We start from the raw sequence: 14614 nt of genomic DNA, 5'->3' as shown, positions 1-14614 counted from the left end.
TTTAAGAGAGAGAGAACACGCGCTCGTGTGTGTTGGCGCGAGCACGAGGTCGTTGACCTGGCTGTGGGCTAGAACAATATCTCTGGGTAAAGTGCGTGAGATGCAAAATTCTCTGCTTTAGTGCTTATTTTTGCATTGTTGGTTGCCCTTCCCTCCACCAACTTCTCTGGATCTGTCAGCTGGCCAACGTGCATCTCTACCTCTGCATCCAGCCTTGATGTCAGACAATTGAGATCTGGCTTAAAGTCCGAGGAACATATTCAATTATAGACATTATCAAGACAAAAAAGAGAGTAGTTTTACAAAATAAAGCATCCAACGCAAGAATGTCATCAATTTATTCATCTGACATCCGGATTGCATCATGATCAGCGTTGCAGCAGTCCAACGAACAAAAGAGCGCCGTGACGCCGAAACGGCAGCCAGTCTCGGGTCAGTCATGGTGACGGGCTCGCGTCGGGGCAACGTGCGGCGTCCGTGTCCTGTATCGAGTATTGTAACAGAAGACCCTGTCTGTGGCATGATCCATGACAGCAGCCGCCTGGAATTGGCTGGCAGTGACCGGACTCTGCTCGAAGTGTCTGGCACCTTCTGCTTGTCAAACACCCTGACACTGCGTGTGGGCGAGGCGCAATCTAGTTGCACACCGAACCTTCCATAACCCAAGACTCCACAAAGCCCCGACGATGGAAGAAAGGCTCATCACCATCCTCCTCCTTCACCAGACGCTTATCACACCACCACACCACTCATCACAGTCTCTGCTCCAACGGGCGTTCCATCCAGTGGCGCTCTGAAGTGGGACGTTGAGGTCGGGCAGTGGCATTTTTTTTTCAACTCAGCTCAGCTGACGACAAACTTACAAGTGCCTAGCGCATTATCATACGGTTAACCCCGTTCATTCCTTCAACGCCCGACTATTTTATATAGACCCTGCTGCCGAGCAGCATTCCCCCCCCCCCCGACTTGCACGCAAACCGGATTGATTATTAGTATCTAGTACCATCGCCATGGCCATCAACCCCAACGAGTTTACCGACAAGGTCAACAAGACCCTGTTCGAGGCCCAGAACTTTGCCATTCAAGAGGGCCACTCCCAGGTGGAGCCCGCCCATGTGGCCGTCATCCTCTTTGAAGACCCCGAGGGCATGGCCAAGCGCGTTGTCCAGCGTGCCGGTGCCGCCCTGCAGCCCGTGCAAGCTGCCCTTCGCAGCCTGCTGCAGCGCATGCCCCGACAGGAACCCGCCCCACTGGAGGCCAGCCTGAGCAGTGACACCCGTCGCCTGCTTCAGTCGGCCGCCAAGCTGCAGAAGAAGAACAACGAGGCCCATCTGGCCGTCGATCATCTCCTTGGTGCTCTTGTCCAGGACAAGCAGATCCTGGCCAAGCTGGCTGAATCCGGCTTGGCCAAGAACCATTTTGAAGAGACCCTCAAGCGCGTCAAGGGCACCACCACTGCCGATAGCAAGAGCGCCGAGGAAAACTACGACGCCTTGAGCAAGTACGGTGTAGACCTGGTTCAGCAAGCCGCGGACGGCAAGCTTGACCCCGTGCTGGGTCGCGACGAGGAAATTCGCCGTGTCATCCAGATTCTGGCCCGCCGCATCAAGTCCAATCCCTGCCTTGTCGGTCCTCCTGGTATGTGTGTGTGAATGCTCGTCCGTCGGTCGTCTCTGTACACGCCCTGCCCATCTGTGTTTTGTCTCGGGCGCGTTGACCTCACCACCTTGTTACTTTTTGTGCTGCGCCTGGCTTGTGTGTAGGTGTGGGCAAGAGTGCCATTGTAGAAGGCTTGGCCCAACGCATCATGCTGGGCGATGTCCCTGAAACGCTCAAGGGCAAGCTCATCAGCCTGGACATGGGCGCCCTCATCGCCGGTGCCAAGTACCGCGGCGAGTTTGAAGAACGCCTCAAAGCCGTGCTCGAGGAAATCAAGCAATCTGAAGGCCGTATCATCCTCTTTGTCGACGAGGTGCACAATGTGCTCGGCGCTGGCAAGACCGAGGGTTCGATGGATGCTGCCAACTTGCTCAAGCCCTTGCTTGCACGCGGCGAGCTCCGCATGATTGGTGCAACCACCGAGGACGAGTACCGCAAGTACGTCGAGAAGGACTCGGCCTTTGAGCGCCGCTTCCAGGTTGTCCAGGTTCGCGAGCCCTCGGTGCCGGACACCGTCTCCATTCTGCGTGGCCTCAAGGAGCGCTATGAGGCCCACCACGGCGTCCGCATCGCCGACGCCGCCCTGGTGGCTGCTGCCCAGCTCTCCCACCGCTACATTCAGGGCCGTTTCCTGCCCGACAAGGCCATTGACCTGATTGATGAGGCCTGTGCCAACGCGCGCGTCCAGCTGGACTCGCGCCCCGAGGAGATCGACCAGCTCGAGCGACGCCGCCTGCAGTTGCAGGTCGAGGCCACCGCCCTGGAGAAGGAGAAGGACCAGGCTTCCAAGTTGCGTCTCAAGGACGTGCGCAAGGAGTTGGCCAATATCGAAGAACAGCTGCAGCCCCTGCTGATGAAGTTTGAGATGGAGCGCGGTCGTGTCGACGAGCTGCGTGATCTACAGGAAAAGCTCGACTCGCTGCGCAGCAAGGCCCAACGCGCCGAGCGTCAAGGCGACCTGGCAACGGCTGCAGACCTCAAGTACTACGCCATCCCCGATTGCGAGCGCCGCATCCAGCAGCTGACGCTCGAGGACGAGGAGCGCTCCGCCCAACGCTCCGGCATGGACGAGCAGGAAGATGCCCCCATGCTCAGCGAGGAGGTGGGCCCGGAGCAGATTACGGACATTATTGCGCGGTGGACCGGCATCCCCGTGACCAAGCTCAACCAGAGCCAACGTGAGCGCCTGCTGGCATTGGCCGAGCGCATCAAGTCACGCGTCATTGGTCAGGACCACGCCGTGGACGCGGTCGCCGAGGCCGTCTTGCGCTCTCGCGCCGGCCTGTCCCGCCCCTCTCAACCCACGGGCAGCTTCCTCTTCCTGGGTACCACGGGCGTGGGCAAGACCGAGTTGGCCAAGGCACTGGCCGCCGAGCTCTTTGACGACGACAAGCACATTGTTCGCATCGACATGTCCGAGTATATGGAGTCACATGCCGTGTCCCGCCTCATTGGCTCGCCCCCAGGTTACGTGGGCTACGAGCAAGGTGGTCAATTGACCGAGGCCGTGCGTCGCCGACCCTACAACGTGGTCTTGTTTGACGAGGTCGAGAAGGCCCACCCCCAAGTCCTCAACGTGCTGCTGCAGGTCCTCGACGACGGTGTCTTGACAGACGGCCAGGGCCGCCACGTGGACTTTACCAACACGGTCATTGTGCTGACGTCAAACATCGGTGCTCACGACCTCTTGAACGCGGACGTTGTCAACGGCGCCATTGACCCCGAGACGGAGGCCAAGGTGCGGCGCCAGGTGCAGCAGCATTTCCGACCCGAGTTTCTCAACCGCCTGGACGAGGTTGTCATGTTCAAGCCCCTGGGTCAACGCGACCTGCGCAAGATTTGCCGCAACATGGTCGACCTGATCAACCAGCGCCTGGTGGACCGCGACATTGCTCTGCTCGTGTCGGACGATGCCTGCGACTTGGTCCTGGACGAGGCCTACAACCCTGCCTATGGTGCGCGCCCTGTGCGCCGCTACGTGGAGAAGCACATGGTCACGGAGATTTCCCGCCTGGTTTTGTCTGGCGAGCTGGTCAATCACAGCACCGTCCACATTGACACGACCAAGCGCCCCGACGGCGGTCGCGACCTATCCTACCAAGTTCACCACAGCAAGCGGCCCAAGATCTCCGAAGACTCGGCCTAGAGTGTGAACAGCCAATGTTATGTGTATAATGTTATGTGTATAGTGTAGTAGGAGATGATAGAGATCGCCGTGCGATGCTGTGATAGTTCAGTGTTTTGCCTGTGCTGTGCCTGTCTTAACGTGTATGTGTGTGCGTATGTGTATGTGTATGTGTGTGTCTTGGAAGCGTTGTGCGCGCTTCCAATTGAAGCCTTGGTGTCATCAGAACTCCCTTTTCCCTCGGTCCAACACAAGAACATCACACACACAACGACGCCTTCCCTCCGCGCGCCACCATAGGAACTAAAACGTTTCAATACGCGCAAGGTCTTCTTGTGAGAAGCTGTGCCAAAAGTTACCACGATGTTCTTGAAAGTAACATGGTTCACATTAGAGAACAAAAGGAAAAGGGTTGTGTGTTCGTGTTTACTGCAACTTGTTGTAAACTTGAACACGTTCAATTATCGTGTTGTGTTGGAGTGAACTGCCACGCTGACGCCATTTATAGTGTCAGAGAGACAGAGTGGGATGCAATGGGAGACAAGAGGTACGCTTCTTCCGCAACAATCACACAACGTAAAAACAAAAGATAATCCAGAGAATCTTGCCACACTCTACAAACCTTCAGAGAATGAGCCGAGAAAGAGCCGGAACGAAACCCAAGAGGCAAAAGAAAACCAGTGAACCAACCACACAACATTACTACTCAAAAGCATTTTCCCGCTTGCTCACCACAACAGCAACAAAAGGTAACGGATGGATGTGTGTGTGTGTGTGTGTGTGTGTGTGTGTGTGTAGCAGCATGGTACTAGTCGCTACCAAATGTCATCGGTGGAGACGGGCTGCCTGCTGCTCGGTGTGTGTGTGTGTACACGTACACACTGCACGGCACGACACTGATTGCATTCGAGGCGCGCTCTCAAAGGACAGGGGATCGAAGGTCAAAGGGCAGCGCGGGAAGCAGGTCAAGGCGTTGTGGGGGCTGCGATCGCATTGGATTGGTGTTGGAAGGAAGGTGTTTTGATTGTTCTTGTCTTGATGGGGGCAGCTGGGAGGGGGAAGGGACTTGTGTGCAATGCCGGTGATTGAGCAGAGGCAATCGGCGTCCGCGCCCGCCACTGCGTTGAGAAGCGTTGGTGGTCAACAGCGTGCCCCGTGACCACCACGGGTTGGCTGCGCTGTTGTTGATCCTTGACGCTTCACACAATCGCGCCACTGTCCACTCGCTACTGACTAGCTGCCAACCCGCCCCTCCCCACCCTTCTTGTGCTTCGCCTGGTGTCAGCAATCTTGGCTTTCTCCCCAAGTTTGATCGGACTAGACTCACCGTGCCCGATGCCCACTCTTGGTGGCTGTAGACCTTCCAAAATGGCTGATACTCTCCCCAACCAGCGCCAGGGCCGTCGTGGACGTGGTCGTGGTCGCGGCCGTGGCCGTGGCCGTGGACGCGGCCGTGGTGCTCGTAAGTCCTTTGCAACTCTCTCCGGCTCTTTCGGAGCCGAACCCCAAGCCCCATCGCACCTTGCTGTTGTGTGCCTACCTCCCGTTATGCAGGGGGTCTCTTTCCGAGCCGCCCTCTTGTGTCTGAACTTTCTCTCGCCTTGCCTTTGTATTGCACTGCCCTTTTTTTATTTTATGTTTTTTTTTTTTTGAAGCTCATCCCCACTTGTGTACTGTCCTCGGCTTGTGCAACGGATGAAATTTGCACACAGGCGGTGCGCCCATCCTGAGCGACACCTGCATCGTCATCATCGGTCTCCCCTCCCAGACCGACCAGCAGTACGTCGAGCAGCACTTTGGCAGCGCTGGCCCCATCGAGTCGGTCGACGTTCGTGAGCGCGAGTACGTAAAAAAAAAAACCGCACCCGCGCTTTTCTGTGGCATACGGCACCTGCCTTTGTGCTCTCGCAAGGGGGAGTGCCTGGGGCCTAAAGCTCTCTGCGCTTCATCTGCCGCCGCTTAGCAGTTCAAGGCTATGGCGTGTACTGTTGTAAGCGCCCCCTCACCCTTGCCTACTCTTTGTTCTTAATTTTTTTTCTATCCTTTTTTTTCTTTTTAGGATCGATGGCGAGGTCCGCAAGACTTTCTTCGTCAACTACCAGACGGAGGAGGGTGCCGAGGCCGCCCTCAAGTTCAACAATGCTGCTGTTGGCGGTGGTGAAAAGACCATCCGCGTTGAGAAGCGTCGCGTTGGCTTTGAGGAGCCCGACCCCAAGCAGGTCTTTGTCGGTGGTCTGGACGAGAACATCTCGGTGGACCGCGTTAAGGCACTCGTTGCCGAGCACGCCACCGTCACCGCTGCCGAGAAGAGCCGCAACGACCAGTTTGCTCTCATCACCGTCGCCACGGAGGATGAGGCCATCAAGGTCAGCGAGACCCTGAATGGCCAGGAGTTTGAGGGCTACACCCTCTCCGTCAAGTCCACCGCTGGTGCTCCCGCTCGCGCCGCCGCCGCCGCCCCGGCTGCCGCTGCCGAGGCCCCCGCCGCCGCGGGCAAGCGTGTCGTCATCCTCGGCTGGGCTGACAAGATTGAGGCTGACATCCGCGCCAAGTTCCCCGGTGTCAAGCGCTGCGTCGTCCGTGCCGTGGCCCAGGTCACCTTTGAGGACGTGGACCAGGCTAACGAGGCCCTGGCGCAGGATGGCCAGGCTCTCTTTGGCCTCGAGGCTGTTCGCATCGAGAAGCCCAACCGAAAGTAAATCTTCCCAACCCCCAAAGGTCTTCCAAGGGTGCGCTCGTGTTCTGACCATGTCAAAACATCACCACCTCTTTGACGACTCCTCTTGAGGTGTCTTGAAGACTTTCAATGAAAAAATTGCTTGTACTGAAAATTGTCAACCCCAAAAACTCCTTTACCCCTCTCAACTTGAGCGCTGGCCACTTCGCCATAAAGAAGCATGATAATGATGATGATTCTTTCGGTCGAACAAACGAGTAAATTTAAATGGCCGTTTTTGCCCAGAATAGAATGAGCTTTTTGACCCCTTGAGAATGGATTCTGAGGGGGTCGGCAAAAACACAAGAATGAGTTTTCGAAAAATTTCAATTTCTGCTTCCGAATGAGAAAATGATCGCATTTGCAAGGGAAAAAACCAGCACCATGAAAAGTGGCGCTAGTTTTTTTTTGGGAATAAGAAATCGAATTTGGAATCAGTTTGACATCACTCAAAACGCAGAAACGCATTCTCATTCTTGGGTTGGCAAAAACGGCCAAAAAAAAAAGGGAGAGAGAGAGAAGGGTGCCAAGGGCTGGATTGTAACTAGAAGTGTCGGTCGGGATATCCCTCAGCGCTGGGTGTCAGGTAACCGTCTTAAGGTCGAGCAAACAGGTTGTTGAAGCGTTCGACAACCTCATCCAGCTTGAATTCAGTTGGTCTGCAAAATGCCAACCAGTCGGTTGTGAGGAACCAGATTGACGGGCGTCAGAATGTCCCTTGCGTGTGGCGCCTGCATACCGGTGGTTGAGGGTGCGCACGAGGTCGTGACAATTGTTCGTGTCAACCTCTTCAGGCGTGGCATAATAGATGGAGAATTGGTTGACCAGCAACTGGGCCTCCTGAGCGGTCTGCCACACGAACCCCAAGAGCATCCATCACCACACACCAGAGAGACCCATTAGCGGCAGCAATGGTGGGTGGGTGCCTTCTTTTCCTTGAAAAAAAAACAAAAAAAAAAAACCAGGATTGATCCATCACGAAAGTGGGTTGCCAAGGGGTTGGGAGGCTCGTACCAGGGCATCCTTGTCGTATTCGCCGCGCAAAAGAACAATGCCTTTGCTGCGTTTCAGCTCAGTGTAATAGTTGAGTGATAGGAGCGAGCGGGTGCTGTCGCCGTGCAGCTGGGCAGCGGGGCGGGGTAGAAAAGCCGGGGCCGGTCATGAGCATTTGTCAGCAAGTAGTAAGTCGGAGAAGGCGCGTGCGGTACGCAGATTCCGTACTTGGAATTCGCCGAGACTGGCAAAGCCACATTGATGCTTCTTAATCTCCGACACGAAGACTTCGAATCCCGTGGAGCGTGGGATCAAATGAAGAAATTGAGGGGATTCCTAATATTCAGAGACAAACACACATGCCCGTCCAGGGGTTCTGATTGAGAGAAGAGCGGTGCCCATGGGCGTCCGGGCAGCCCAAGATGCCAGTGTAGTCCTTACCCGACCGCGGCGAAACACCAAGTCGTAGGTGTGGTCAGGCACCGCAGCCCCAATGACACCCTCCTAGATGATGGTTGCACGTCAGGTGTAAGCAACCTAGCGAATTTTGTCGCGTTGCAGGGCGTTCAAGAGGGCGCAGGGCAAACGCAAAAGAGAAGCAAGGTGAACAACGCTGCTCACCTGGCTTCCGAGGACTTCCTGCCAGAGGAGGGCAATGTCGGCCGTCGAAACGTCAGCGAGCTTGTCCACAGGCAGAAGTTCAGCCAGCGGCGTGACCGAGGGTGGCAGCTCCGAGGCATCAACGTGGGCCAAACTACTGTGGGCCTGAACAAATTGAGCGGAAGATGATTGATCAGATTTGCAAAAGGCCAAGTCTGTTGTTCTGGTGTGGGGTGGATCCTCGAGGCCAGTGGTGGAGGGTGCTCACGTGTCGCAGCGCTTCCTTGGCCTTGATGGCTTGCTTGGCGTGTTCGGCGTGGGCCAATGGGGTCTCGGGGATCTCCTTGAGCTCAATTTCATTGGTGTCCGTGTTTGAGATTTGACTGGGCAATCATCAAAGGGTAAGCAAGACCAAGAATAAAAAACGGGAGGCGCGCTCGCCGGTTGAAGGTGCACGTGTGCGCCTGCGCCGTGCACGTACTCAGCAACGGTGGCATCGACTTTCTGACGATACTTGGCATAAAAGGGGTTTTCCGCCAGCTCTGAGCCACACGGAAGAGATAAATCAGCCACAGGACCAGCCACAGATGGGGTTCACAAGCAAGGGGATGAGGTGGTCAGGCGGTCCGACATGCTGCGCGTTGAGCGCCGAACGCTGCTGCACATACCCGATTTGAGCTCGTCCACGTTTTTCGTGCGGCTCGCCGAGGCGGCAGCGAAGCGAGCATGTGACACACTAGCCACACCCACTCCACCCCGTCGCACTCGCAACCATCGTGGTACACTCCCCCACGCCCCGCGCCACACTGCCATTCGACTCGTCGCCGCCATAGTACAAGCCACAACCATATTGTGAGCGTGACTGAGAGAGAGAGAAAGAGAGAGAGAAAGAGAGAGAGAAGAGAGAGAGAGAAAGGTAGAAACAGCAAAGACACAAAAGCACAACTACCACATGAAAGGTGAGAGAGAGAGAAAGAGAGAGAAGAGTGGGTGGTTTGTCATCATTTTTGTCTTTGTCATCATTTTTACTCTCTCTCTCTCTCTGTCTCTCTCGCTCGGTTTGAACGGCATCAAGTGTGACAAAGGGTACAGTTACACTATATCAAAGTGTGATTGTTGACGCATTATCGCAGTGACCTTTGGGATGGCGACGGCGCGCGTGGTCGGTGCTGGTTGGAAGAACCTGATGCGGTTGCCCCGACAGGCATCGCTCGGGGCGGTGGCGACCACGGTGAAGCAGTGTGCAGGGGGGGTTCGGCCCGCACGCATGGCTGTGACAGGTGCGTGAAAAACGAGGCGGTTTTGCTGTCTTTTTGAGCGGTTTTCTTTTCGTTCTGTTGCATTCGTTCTCCCCGTGCGCCCCGTGCCGCGAAGACACAAAACTTTTTTTTTTTTTTTTCCTTCGCGGGGTGGCTCAAGCGACGACCTCGGTGTTGCAGGCTGGACGCGCTCACTGGCAAGCAGCCAAAACCTGGCCGTGCAGCAATCTGATGCAGGTATGCAGCAAGGTCGTGGGGAATCGTCGCCTTGCCTGCCTTTGCCGATTTCACCCTCACTGGGCTTGCGGTCCTTGCTTGGTGTTGCTTGGTGGTGGCCGTGCAAAAAGGACGCGAGGACCTCATGGAGGACCTCAATCTGCACGAGCTCAAGCGAAGCGATGGCCATGCGGCCCCCGTTGATGAGTTCCAGCCCCCAGAGCTTGATACCCAGCAGGAAGCTGCCTTGCCCGACTTTGAGAGTCCCGAAGAGTTTTTGCTGTATTATAAGGACGCTGTGGCGCGCACCGAGGCCCCCCAAGAGGTGGCTGAGCTCTTTACCCTGAAATACGCCAGCCAGGAAGAAAAGACCCTGCATGCCAAGCGCGAGGTTGGGCCGTGCTTCTTTCTGGCCTCCTGCTTGCCCTTTTGCCGAGATGCGGCTAATGCGTACACTCACGCTCGGCTCAACGTCATACTTAGGCCATCACCAAATATCAACGCTTTGAAGGTGATACGGGCTCACCAGAGGCACAAGGTGAGCCACACAAGGAGGAAGCGGCAATGCCACTTGCTTGCACAGCAAAGTTGGCGTTTCATCCAATCATGCACAGACCCGTTGACCGGCAGACAGACAAGACTAATGGACAGACAAGCAGACAGACAGACACACACACACACACACACACACACACACACACACACACACACACACACACACACACACACACACACACAGACAATGCTACTGAATGCAAGAACATGATATCAAAGGCCCAATCACATCTGCCCCTTCTCACCTTTGCTCTGGACAACCCGTAGTCGCGGGCCTCACCGTTCGTATTCAGAACTTGCTCCGCCATATGCGCACGCACAAAAAGGACGTGCATTCGCGGTATGGTTCCTCGTCAGCTCGCGTCAGCTCACTGGTCCCTGCCCACGCACTCTCACCTGCTCGCCGCCTCGCGTTTTGCCACGTGCATGGGTCAAACCTGGTTCCAGGCGTGGTCTCATTGCCATGGTGCAGAAGCGAAGGAAACTGCTGTTGTACCTGAAGCGCAAAAACTTTTCCGGATATGTGCACATGATCACAGAACTGGGTATCCGTCCCATCAAGTAAACTACAGTGTTAATGAATCGAATTGTTTTCCAAAACCCTGGACGCAACTACGCGCTGTCCTCTTCCACCTGCCAGCAAAACGGCCACGTCCAGGGCTTTGCCAATCTGGGTCCACAACGGCTGCCGTGGAGTTTGAAATGCAGCGTCCTTCTTTCAGCCTAAAAACCAACCTGCTTACTATGATGGGTGAAGCCAAAAGTATCGCAATCAAAGAATCAATCACTCAATTGGAAACACGGGAAAAACATCAAGGTCAAGGAAAGGCAAATCATGGGTGCATGCAGCATGCATCGAGGGAGTTATCCAGCTCCATCCCACACTCGCCTAACCCAACCCTTGCGGACGCGGTCCGTAGCCTCCCAAGCTTGGGCTTTGACCGACATGACAATCGATCAACACACCCAGCCTCTAGTCACCAGTCACATATGAACATGCTTCCAAGCCGCAAATGGCGGATAAAAAAGAAAGCCGTACAAACAACATGAAGAGCGCGCTTATCGCACCAACAGAACATCAGGCAACGCAAGCAGACAGCGGGCTGCCAGGCTCGAGAACAAGAGAAAAATTAAAAAAAAAAAATAAAGAATAAAAAGCAGTAAAAAGCAGTAAAAAAGTTGATATCACCAAGCAGCATTAGCAGGCTCGCCCGGGTGGAGCTCAAGGATTGGAAGATGAGATGCGTGTAACACGCGAGCTCATGGTCCCTGTCGACGAGGTGGCGTGTGTGGCTGGAATGTTGACCACAGCCTATAGGGATATGTAAACAGAATGTAAGCAGGTATGACGTGAGCATCACACAAACACGCAAGCAATGGCCTGGGATCTGAAGCCCCAAACTTACCACGGTGGCTTTGGTGGCAGCCCGCAAGCTGCTCTTAATGTCATGGTGCGATGAATGTGCCACAACTTGATCGTCAATCCGCAAAAATACGTCTCCAAACTGTCCAGAAACAACAACGACGACGACGACAACAACAACAACAACAACGACGTGTAAGTGATGGCTGTGCTGCTCCTGCTCAAATCAAGAAAACTGCCAATAAGAACCAAGGGTCGGGCAAGGCATCTTTGTACCTTGAGTCCTCCACAATCGGCGGGAGAGCCTGGATCCACGCCAGCAACCATGGTGCCGAGTTCGCCGGCCACGGTCCGCAATGTGATGCCCCACGATTCGCCGCGACGACGCTCAATAACCACGGTCCGTTGCACGCGTTGTTCATTCAGCGCGAAACGCATGAGGTCCGCGCGACGTTCCGAAGCCAGTTGTGAACGCGCAAAGCGGCCTCCAGCTTTTTTGATGGTGGGGCGGATCGTGCTGGCGGGCGATACCGGTGTCAACGTGGCCGTGGGACTGGCCGAGGATTGCGAGTCGGTTTCCATCGGTTCGGGCAGCGGTGGGGCCTCGCCTGCCTACTCAGCAAAGGTGAATGCAAAGTGTGAGGGTGAGCGTGCAGGTCAACCTGATGGGACTGGCCAGCATTGTCATACCTCAAAGTCAGGACTACAGGGAATAAAAGCATCCAGGTGATCTGGAAAATGTACGACGGCGGCATTGAGGATGGCCACAGTCGACACGAGTGACACGGCGCCTAAACAGGAAGGAGACAAATTTCAAGAGGAATAAAAACAGCGGATCATGCCGTCAGAATGAGTGGGTTGTTTAAGAAAAGGCCTGGGTTGCGGCCTGGCCTGCGAGAATCGTGCATGTGGAGCGACAAAACATCCAACCGTCAATGGGAATGTCCTCAATCATCCAGGAGAGGTCATCAGCCATGGCGAGGTGGTACACGTGAATCGCGTTGTCTGCGGAAACAGTAAGCGCAAACTGGCGATCACGAGGAAGAGCGCGCACCACAAAGGTGCCTGGGGCAGTGCCCGCGAGCAGAGTTGCAGCTTGACCCTCGGAAATGTTCTCGTGCAGCCAGAGCGGGGCAGCCGAGCGACCCACGCCTGGGAGGATGGGCACGTTGATGGGGCAGCCTAGGTCAAAGTCTTGCTCACAGGCATACTGGGCCAGGGCCTGGTAAGCTTGGTGGAGGCTTTTTACTGTTGGTCGCATGTCCGCAAAGCCTGGCCACTAAAAAGCCGCCGCCGCAGCAGCAGTAGGGCAACAGTAGCGACATCAGAGCAATTGGAGTGACGAGGTGAAGCGACAAATGGCCGAGGTGGGAAGCCGGAGCATCGTTCTTGTCGGCAAACAAACCTCGGCAGCCATGACTGATCCCATGTCAAACTGGTAGTGATGCCCACGCCAAATGAGTCCGAGGGCAAAGGTGCGGTCTTGGGCGCGGATGAGAAACTCGTGGGTTCGAAGATCCGTGACTTCGGCAGAGCGGGTCCATTGGACGAGCTGCCGCAGCAGGAAGCAATTCCCCTTGGACTTGCCAAAGGTGGACAACAACGAGCGAGCATGGGCTGCGCTCAGGTGGGGGCCATGGCACCACGGATCCGCTTCAAAGCTCGAGCTGGCACAGTCCTTGGCTCGCCACCAGGCAAAGTGATCATGGAAATTAAGCTCTAAGCAGGGCCGAGCAGGATCAGGCAAAGTAGAAGGATCACAATGTGAGAACGATCTCCAGTCTACCCGTACACACACACACACCCCGAACTTGTCTCGAGATGATGGTACGTACGAGCAGTAAAGTTGATGTTCATGGGAACGGCAGGCTCGTCGTCGGTGAGGGGCTTGATTAGCGGACGGCGTTTGGCGACAAGAGAATCGTACACAAGGCGAGCCGGATCGTCACCGTCGAGGCCGGGGGCTAGTGCGGGGCGACCACCTCGGCAGTCAGGGATAACGGGGACAACGGCAGCGGCGACTTCTTGGTTGTCAGGGGATGGTTCGTCGGGATAAAAGCCAAACCCCGCGAGATCATCGTCAGCGTCGTTGAGGCCCCCCGCGGCAGGGGCAGGCGATGCGGCATCGGGACGCGTGCTATGAAGGCTGTTATCGAAGAGGGCAGCGTTGGACGAAAGCAGGTCATCGTCGTCTTCCTCGCCACGGGCACCAGCTGCGTCGGTGGTGTTTGCAGTGGCCCAAGACGACGCAGCGGTTGATGTCATGGGTGAGTGCGCAGGGGTCGGGTGTTTGTGGTGGGGGGTAAGGCCCAGGCTGGTGCTACGACGTGGCGGGGGCTGTGGTTGCTGGCCGGTTGAGAAGGAAGATGTGTGTCCTTCCTGGATGGTGGAGATGTTGCGATGCGAGGCGGGGCGGGCAGTGGGGTCGTGTTGTTCGATGCCATCGCGAAGGGATGAAAAATCAAAGAGGGGGAGGGCAAGGCGAAACTTGAGTCCTGGGCGGTCTGTGGAGTAGTAGAGGATGAGGTCAATCAGGCGTTGAAAGCGAGGCTGAGCTTCAGCGACGTGGGGGATCTCAAGGGCGATGGCGCCATCTGAACTGCGGGCGAGGTGAAGGCGCTGGAGGCGTTCATGCAGGCGCACTGCCAGATTACCGCCACCCTGGGTGTCTGAGAAGAGCAGGTAGCTGTAAACGGGGGCGGTTGAAAGGATGGCGGTACACTCGCGCTTGGTCATGACGGGCAAAAAGGGAAAATCAGCTTTTGCGTTGGGCGGTGTGATGGTGATGTGGATAAAGTCTGTGCTGGCGGAGGACCATTGGGAGGTGGCGCCAAGAGAGACGGTATCAGCTCCTAAAAGGCCGTTCAAGATTGGCTGACTGTAGCTGGGGCGCAATGGCTTTGGCTTGTTGTTGGTGTCGGTCGCCATGACGCCGGAGGCGGGATTGAGGCCGTGAGGCGCTGTTTTGGACTGAAACTGTCCCATGCTGCGAGGTATCGGCTATCGCGGGAGGGCCACAAAAGGGCAGGCGCGGCAAGCGAGAAGCGCCCCGAAGCCGATGAACGGGCGGGCGATCCCAGCCCCCGGATGGAGAGGGGCGGGACGAGCAGCGGGGCGGAACCCCAGGC

General features: G+C 56.1%; 3 protein-coding genes across 3 annotated transcripts; 2 read left to right on the top strand and 1 right to left on the bottom strand.

The window, feature by feature from the left end:
- Positions 1 to 1010: 1010 nt before the first annotated feature.
- On the top strand, positions 1011 to 3805 carry MONBRDRAFT_11007 (uncharacterized protein; the record flags this gene model as incomplete). The annotated part of the gene is made up of 2 exons (XM_001748792.1): positions 1011 to 1638; positions 1764 to 3805. The coding sequence occupies 2 exons, from the start codon at positions 1011 to 1013 to the stop codon at positions 3803 to 3805; spliced, it is 2670 nt and encodes an 889-aa protein (XP_001748844.1).
- A 713-nt stretch (positions 3806 to 4518) lies between these two features.
- On the top strand, positions 4519 to 6751 carry MONBRDRAFT_38460 (uncharacterized protein). The gene is made up of 4 exons (XM_001748791.1): positions 4519 to 4533; positions 5143 to 5246; positions 5497 to 5626; positions 5844 to 6751. Exons 2-4 carry the CDS (start codon positions 5153 to 5155, stop codon positions 6481 to 6483), a joined length of 864 nt encoding a protein of 287 aa, XP_001748843.1. The 5' UTR covers positions 4519 to 4533; positions 5143 to 5152; the 3' UTR covers positions 6484 to 6751.
- Positions 6752 to 7095: 344 nt separating this feature from the next.
- Positions 7096 to 14471, bottom strand: MONBRDRAFT_33853 (uncharacterized protein; the record flags this gene model as incomplete). Its single annotated transcript, XM_001748718.1, has 17 exons — positions 7096 to 7159; positions 7240 to 7349; positions 7515 to 7622; positions 7722 to 7829; positions 7935 to 7997; positions 8115 to 8258; positions 8362 to 8476; positions 8575 to 8635; positions 8859 to 9190; positions 10185 to 10313; positions 10561 to 10619; positions 11530 to 11628; positions 11763 to 12098; positions 12177 to 12277; positions 12417 to 12765; positions 12892 to 13205; positions 13322 to 14471. The coding sequence occupies 17 exons, from the start codon at positions 14469 to 14471 to the stop codon at positions 7096 to 7098; spliced, it is 3642 nt and encodes a 1213-aa protein (XP_001748770.1).
- Positions 14472 to 14614: the final 143 nt, after the last annotated feature.

This window comes from Monosiga brevicollis, genomic scaffold (assembly GCF_000002865.3).
Source record: "Monosiga brevicollis MX1 MONBRscaffold_25 genomic scaffold, whole genome shotgun sequence".
Taxonomy (NCBI): domain Eukaryota; class Choanoflagellata; order Craspedida; family Salpingoecidae; genus Monosiga; species Monosiga brevicollis.
Note: the sequence above shows the minus strand (reverse complement) of the source record. Positions and strands in the feature narration are given on the sequence as shown.

Coding starts and splice junctions, on each gene's coding strand:
- MONBRDRAFT_38460 (XM_001748791.1), top strand. CDS start 5,153: ATGGCTGATACTCTCCCCAACCAGCGCCAGGGCCGTCGTGGACGTGGT. Junction 5,247..5,496: donor TGGACGCGGCCGTGGTGCTC/GTAAGTCCTTTG, acceptor ATTTGCACACAG/GCGGTGCGCCCATCCTGAGC. Junction 5,627..5,843: donor GTCGACGTTCGTGAGCGCGA/GTACGTAAAAAA, acceptor TTTTCTTTTTAG/GATCGATGGCGAGGTCCGCA.